At 55.8% G+C, this 7280-nt stretch overlaps 1 protein-coding gene across 1 annotated transcript in view; it reads left to right on the forward strand.

Moving 5' to 3' along the window:
- NCALD (neurocalcin delta) overlaps window positions 1-5735 on the forward strand; it is a 93379-nt gene extending 87644 nt beyond the window's left edge. Inside the window, exons 3-4 of the mRNA XM_075549426.1 lie at window positions 160-265; window positions 3045-5735. Coding sequence (XP_075405541.1) covers window positions 160-265; window positions 3045-3142 — 204 coding nt within the window. The 3' untranslated portion in view covers window positions 3143-5735. The remainder of the gene's footprint in view (window positions 1-159; window positions 266-3044) is intronic.
- The last annotated feature ends 1545 nt before the right edge of the window (window positions 5736-7280 follow it).

The following is a 7280-nucleotide window of genomic DNA, read 5'->3' on the forward strand; positions in this document are numbered from 1 at the left end:
ATGAGAGCCCGAGTCACAGGCGTGGGATGGTCTTTGGGAAGGTCCTGGACAATAGCAATCCTTCGACAGGGACAGGACTGGCTTTCCATGGGGATGGGGAGCATTTTCTTTGTGCCGAGTCACATTTTTGTCTGACAACCATGTGGCTTCTGTCCCCAGGCGATCTATAAGATGGTTTCCTCTGTCATGAAAATGCCAGAAGACGAGTCCACCCCAGAGAAAAGGACAGAAAAGATCTTCCGCCAGATGGACACCAACAGAGATGGTAAGAGGCGGCGGAGGTGTTGTGTTGTGCAGGGTGGGGACTGCTAGAGGATGCAGGCAACCCAAGCCGGGAGATGCCACTGGAGGACAAGATAGGGGCCACAGGGACCTGGCTTGTGATGCTTGGTGGAGGAGGTGGCTCTCGTGGGCAAGAAGCAGGGTGGCCGGATGACCTCTAGAGAGTTGATCCCTGGAGAGAAAGGCCTTATTTCTAGACCCTTCTCTCTCCTTTTGATGCCATTGTCCACCCTCGACAGAATGGGATAAGGCTTGTGGCGTGGGAGAGGAAGGCCCAGAGGTGCTGCAGAACTGTACCGTGGCTGTTCTGTCCATGCTGCGCCGCACCCCCAGGGGACTGCAGTTCAGAGGGGCCCTAATGCCTTGGTGGAGTTAGCATTCCCTGACTCCTCTCCCTGCAGGAAGAGCTGAGCTTTGCTCAGGAAAAGGGTGTGCTATGGGGAAAGGGAGATGGTGAGTGAGTGGCCCTGAGTGGAAAGTGTTGTGAGGCGTCCTGGCACAACCACCAAGATGCAGGACATCAGCTCAGGAAACCTCCCCTCCGACTTGGTGGATGCTAGCTGTGTGTAGCCACTGGCTGCCTCGTTCCAGGAAAAGCCCCAGAGAGCAGACCCAGAGCCAGATGTCTCCATGGGCTCCGGGGTGCGCGCGGGGAGCACCAGCTTCAGGGATTTTGAAAGTGCGCGGGGGACCGCCACTGTCCCCGTTCCCTGCTTTGTTCAGTTTCCTCCACAAAAGGGCCCTGGCAGCCAATGCATACTCCTCCTGCCACAGGATGGGTGCACCTGTTCCCTTGTTGGGTGCACCTGTTCCCCTGTCGTAGGCTGGGTGCGCCTGTTCCCCTGTCATAGGTTGGATGCACCTTTTCCATTGGGCCCACCTGTTCTGTTGTAGGGTGGATAGACCTGTTCCCCTGTCATAGGTCAGGTGCACCTGTTCCTGTCGTAGGCAGGGTCCACCTGTTCCCTTGGGTGCACCGGTTCCCCTGTTGTAGGCTGGGTGCACTTGTTCCCTTGTTGGGTGCACCTGTTCCCCTGTCATAGGCCGGGTGCACCTGTTCCCTGTTGTGGGCTGGTGCACTTGTCACAGTGTTGAGCACTGCACAGGCAGGGATGTGCTTCTGAAAACAGGCCGGGACACAGCCCAGGAAAGGCCCCTCTGAAAAGCATCAAGAGCCCCGACTCTCTCCTTCAAGCAAGAAGAGTGACTTTGGATAAACAGCCAGGCTCTGGGGAGAATTTGCAGCGCAGGGAGAGAGGTCAGAGGGTTTCAAAGGTTGGGGCAGAGCCCCTTGTCTTCTTGGGTTCGATATTGCCGTGGAGGCTTTGAAGCCCCACATATCTGCTGCTATCTCTGAGGGGGGGGCTCAGGAACAGCCCCTCTCCTCCGCCTGGGCTGGGACATGAAAGAGCAATTCAATTCAAAATTGGGGTGGCCTCCGACTCAACTCATGGCACCCCGTGTGTGTCAGGGGAAGCCTGCTGGGCTTTCAGTGGCCGATCTCTTAGAAGCGGGGCTCCCCCGCCTGGCTTCTAAGGCCTTTGGGTGGACAGTTCAGTGAACAGCCAAAGGCGCTAGCTGTTTGCCCTGCCTGGGAGTAGAATGAAGCTAAGGCACGGAGAGGCATTGGATGGCATGACTTCAAGTGTGAGCTGCTGGATGGTGGGGGGGGTGCACGCTGGACAGGGTGGGGAGCAGGGCGGCAGACATCCTTTCTAAGGGCAGCTCCTCCCAAGGGATGGAAGGCAGGCAGAGCGGAGAATGGACAGTCAAGTCAGGTGCTTCAGGCCCGGGGCAGCAGGGTGCAGGGGACTTCTGCTCCCTGAGCATAGGAGGGAGACGATAATGGAGCACGCAGGACAAGTGTTGCTGTCCCCTGCCTTGCCCAAGGCAAGCCCCCCTGGAAGTGAACTTGGCTCATCTCAGCTCATATGGGAAGGCAAACAGCCCCAGGGCAGGGGCTCTGAGGCTGCAGAGCCTCCCTGCAGGCCCTTCAAGGGTAGGAGAACCTGTGGGGAGGGGAAGGGGCTGAGGGCCACACTCCACCTCACACATTTGTCCTCAGGCCCTGCTTACCCAGGTATGGAGATAATCCAGGATACAGCCTAACACCTGCTTAGGGGGCGGGGAGGGAGGGGAAATGAGGAGCTGATACCAAGGGCTCAAGTAGAAAGCAAATGTTTTGAGAATGATGATGGTAACAAATGTACAAAGGTGCTTGACACAATGGATAGATGGGTTGTGATAAGAGTTGTAAGAGCTCAATAAAATGGTTTTCTTTTTAAAGAACAACACTGCTTATGTGGAAGCTCCCCCCTCCCTCCCCAGTTGGCTGGGTGAGCCTCTGCCAGGGGCAGGGGGAGGGATGCTGGCAGCCAACCAAAGGCCAGCAGGTCCAGGGCTAGTGACCTACATGACCTCCAGGAGCCCAGAAGACTTCCTAGTAACATCGTGGGAACAGCCAGCTTGAGGTCAAAGGATGCGGCCATCTGATGAAGGCCCAAGGGCCGTTCATTCCACAAGTCCTGGGTAGGCCCCACAGGCTGCGTGGAGCAGCGAGGCAGAGGCAGGGTGCCAGCACCCTCTCCCCATCCCAGCCCAGGGTCTGTTTCCATGAGGTTCAGTTCTGGGGAGGTGCACCTGGGGCTCCTAAGTCAGCTGGATCGATGAGGCATTAGGTCAGACAGGCGGCGGGCGATGCTGGCAGAAGGGCGTGCTCACCTGTGTACCTGTGTGTGCTCACCTGCCCTCTTGTCTTCTAGGGAAGCTCTCCCTGGAAGAATTCATCCGGGGGGCCAAGAGCGACCCTTCCATCGTGCGCCTCCTGCAGTGCGACCCCAGCAGTGCCGGCCAGTTCTGAAATCCACGCCCCTCCGCCCCGCCCCACCCCACCCCCCAGCCAATCCTGGAGCTGCTCGTGAACCCTTTTTTATTTTAACTTTGTAACCATTTTGCCAAACAATATTTTTGGTGACGCTGTGCCCCCCCACCCCCACGCGGTCCGCCGCGCCTGCCTGTGTGACGCCTTCCGCTTCTTTTGTCGTGGACGCTTCGTGGCATGCCTAGTGTGCCAGCGCCTCTGGCGAGCATGGACGTGTGACGTTGCCCCCAGGCCTTGTGGTGTCCATTGTCCGACGATGCTTCCCGTTCTTACGGTTTGCTTTCTTCCGATTCGAATGTCTATTCTGAAACCAAGACTTGGTGAGTCCAGGAGGGAACAAGTCACCCTGGTGAGGTGATGGTACCCCATTCGGAGAAGCTGCCTTGAGAGGCGGAAGCCCCCCTCTGGGTGGTGGCCGAAAACAGCCTAGGGGTGATGGGTTCCTCTACGTTACCCTCTGGGGCAAGTCTGGGGAGGGACCTGAGGAAGTCCCCCTCAGGGGGGCTCCCGCCACCCTCTTCCTCCGAAGGCTGTCGTTTCTAAGCTGTGAACATTTGGGGGTACATAGAAGGGAGGGACAAAGATGCTCAGCTATTTTCCCCACACGTTTACACTAGTTGAGCTGATCGAGTATTTCTCCGGAAACGCAACACAAATACTAACAGATCTTCCAAAACCAGACTTCCCTCATCTTGTTGCCGATTGTGATTAAAAAAAATATTGTATATAAAATATTGGGTATTGCACATCAAATTCAGTATTTTGCCTTGTTCCAATGCAAATGCATGTTTAGTGAGCACTGAATCAACCCTCTTCCAAACTGCTGTTGACAGAAAGCCTGGCCGTGTCCTGTGTAAAAGTCGTCTCTGTGTTTGCAACCATGTGCCCATCCAGAGGTGTATTTGAGATATTCCAGAAAAGCAAATGAGTAGCCCGACCACTAGGGTCCCGCCTTCCTCTTGGATGGTTTTCCCGAGCAGCGCTGGCTGGAGAACGTCAGGGTGGCGCACCCGCTCCCACAGGCGCTGCAGAATGTAGTCCCGAGAGGAGAGCCTGGTGGTCTGCCCAGTCTGCCCTCAGCTCACTGACAGCATTCGATGAGAGACGTGTTTTCCTGAGCAAGGCCCGATTCTGCAAAAACAGACAGAAACCCCACGTAGGAAGTCTTTGGGATCGCCCAGTGGCTCCGTTCACAGGCCTGGTAAGGAAGGATCACCAATGTGCCAGTGGGCTTCAGAAGTTGGAGCGGCTTCGGACTCAGGGTACAGAAGGCTTGGTCTCCAAGATCCACAAAGAGCCGTTGCTGTTGGACTGCTAATGGCAAGTTCAGTGGGAGAAAGACGAGGCAATGTGCTCCTGTAAGGATTGACCTCACCAGGAGCGCTCTCTCCTGGACAAGGGGTTGGAACCAACTGGGTGGCATTGGGGTGTTCTTTGAGTACAGACTTGTATTTCCAGAAGGGACAGCACAGCACACACTGAGTTGCTGTTCGCACTGGTGGCCTACAGTACACTAATGGGGACTGGAGCCAACAAGGGAAAGATGCTGATCACTGACACGTTAGTTACAGCAACATCTGGCATAGGGACACCCCAAGATTCAAGGCTGTATGTATGAGTGGGGGGAGGGGGCTGCCACAAGAGAAGGCAGAGGCGTTCCCAGGGAGTCTCTTCGTTGGCTGCACAGTATGGACCATAGAAGGAGAACTCTCACCTACACCAGGACAAAAAAAAGGATACCTTGTCCCGTGCTGACCTCCACTTGCTTGCGTGTGACTTGGACCCATTTTAACTGGCCACGAGGACCCCAAGTTGTATGGTTGACCCAAATGAACCGACTCTGTGGGTTGAATTTTGAGGCCCGGATTCAGTCAGATCATTACCCTCATCTCCCTCCAAGTAGCAATGCCTCACAGTAACTCTGTCCCAAGGCCTGCCAACTTTCTCCTGGGTCCATGTGGTCAAATTTGGTTTTGAACGCAGGGAGCAGAGGTCAGACGGAATGCAGAGTGGGTGAGGGCCAGCACACTCTATCAGTAGCATTCCAGGAATTGCATCCATTTTTTTTCCTCAAGTGAAGATCTCATTCCTCCCTTTAGTTTTCCTCAAATGGGTGGACTCGGTTAATATTTGGCAAGAACACCCTGGGCTCTGCCCTCGGTGATGACATCTTGTTGAGCCGGATCCCCTCTGTCCTCTGGAGTCCACACATGGATGGGGAGCGGGGAAGAGAGGGTCCAGCTGCTCAGGTTGGAGAAGGAGTCAGACCCGGGTCTTGGGAGCTCGGACAAGCCCCAGCATGTACCGACACCGTCCTGTGAATCCTGGCCTGCCTCTGGCCCGATCTGTGCTTTTGTGCAGGGCTGTGTTTCTCGGTCTCTTTCTTCCTGGGAAGGCCTTTGTATGTCTTGAAGCGAAGGCACTCCAGCTTGTCCCCGGGACTCTGCAGCACCCAGAAGGCTGGATGCCTAAACGTTTATGTCACTCCCATGCTGGGCCGTCCGCTGTCATTGCTGTGTTCAGGGCTCTGTCTGAAATAAAGCCAGCCTGTCATGTTCAAGGGACTGGAATAAAGTGCTTACAACCTCAAGGACGACTGTGGTCTGCTGGTTCCTACCTTCCTTGGGGGCAGGGGAGGGGCGCCGAGAGCACCGCCTCAAGGGTGTGCCTTAGGAGAGAGGTGTCCACACAGGGAATTGAAGGATAGATGGATAGACAGACAGATGGAATGATAGAGATAGCACTCATGTGGAGGAGGCCCTCTATCCATTAATTCGGCTTCACACGCTTGTCTGGTATTCAAACATGTGTACTGGTTAAAAGGGTGCTCTGGAACATGAGATCTTCATGGCAATGCTGCAGCTGCAGGCGAGTCTGCACCTGACTGGGGCTCCAGGTACTGACAGGTTTCCTCCTGGGTGTAGTCCTGGCCCTCGAGGGACACAGAACTAGGTCCTGGGAACAGAGGGTTGGCTGGGATAGCCAACGAGACACCCGTCCAGACCGTCCTTGCACCTGCTGCAGGAAGCACAGCGGGGCACAGCTTGTCACACCTCTGGATCCACTTGGATATTGACTCCGAAGCCCTGTTCTCCTGAAACTTCCAGTCATTGCCTGGCCACAGCAGGGAGGGCAGGAGAACTGGGCCATTCTTGTCCTAAGTGGGACCCTTCCAGTGGGTGGCCTTTGCCTGGGGATTTCCCACGGGCCTGGCTGAAATGTTCTTACAGCTGCTGTGGTCTGAGGCTCCCCACCCCACCCCTGAGTACTTTTTCCTTCCTTCTTGCTTTCCACAGGTGTCAGACCATCCTCATCCTCGCAGGCTGCAGGCTGACCGGGTCTGCTCCTTCTCGCTTCTCTTTTATTGTTTGCTCTCAAACATTTCTCCCAGGGCGTCCTGAAAGGACACAGTGAGCTTGAGGATGCAGGTACCTGAAGTGACATCGTGGTTCTGGCTGACATCCTGTAACCACAGAGCTCAGGCATCCACGGGGGCAGCCTTCCCAGAGAGAGGCCCAGACTTGGGCATCTCTCATTACAGCGTGGATGCGTAAGGGCTGGGAGGTCTTTTTCTGTTGTCTGTCTGTTTCTAAGATTCGGTGCCAGCAGCCCCTGACTTGCAGGGAAAAGCGCGGTCACTGTGCAGATCGACACCAGCGCCCCGTCCCTTGGCACCTCTCCTCCTTTGAAGGCAGGATGCATCTCTTTGGCGCCTTCCTTCCCTCTGGCCTCTCTCTCAACGGACGCCTGGGCCATGGATACCAAACTGAATCAATGCAGCAGGACCGTGGGACCCTGATCGTGGGGCATCCTTGAGAGGAAGTGAGTGGGTGGCACACAGGCGGCCAGAGTTTATAAGGAAATAGGATGGTGGCTGCCTGAGGCCAGGGCAAGGGCAACCTCAAGGAGACCAACTCCTATACCCAGGTGTGTAGACAGTGCATCCTATCGAGGCTGTAGGACACGGATCGGGACACCCCAGGAGGCTCCCTCAGTAAGCACTTTCCCCAGCCTCCTCTTCCCAGCCCATTAGGTCAAGCCTAAAGGCAGCTTGGAATACCCCGGGCTGGATCATCAGCCAGAGCTTCGTGAAGGCAAATTTCCAGCCAAGACTTGA

Source organism: Tenrec ecaudatus, chromosome 5 (assembly GCF_050624435.1).
Source record: "Tenrec ecaudatus isolate mTenEca1 chromosome 5, mTenEca1.hap1, whole genome shotgun sequence".
Lineage (NCBI taxonomy): Eukaryota > Metazoa > Chordata > Mammalia > Afrosoricida > Tenrecidae > Tenrec > Tenrec ecaudatus.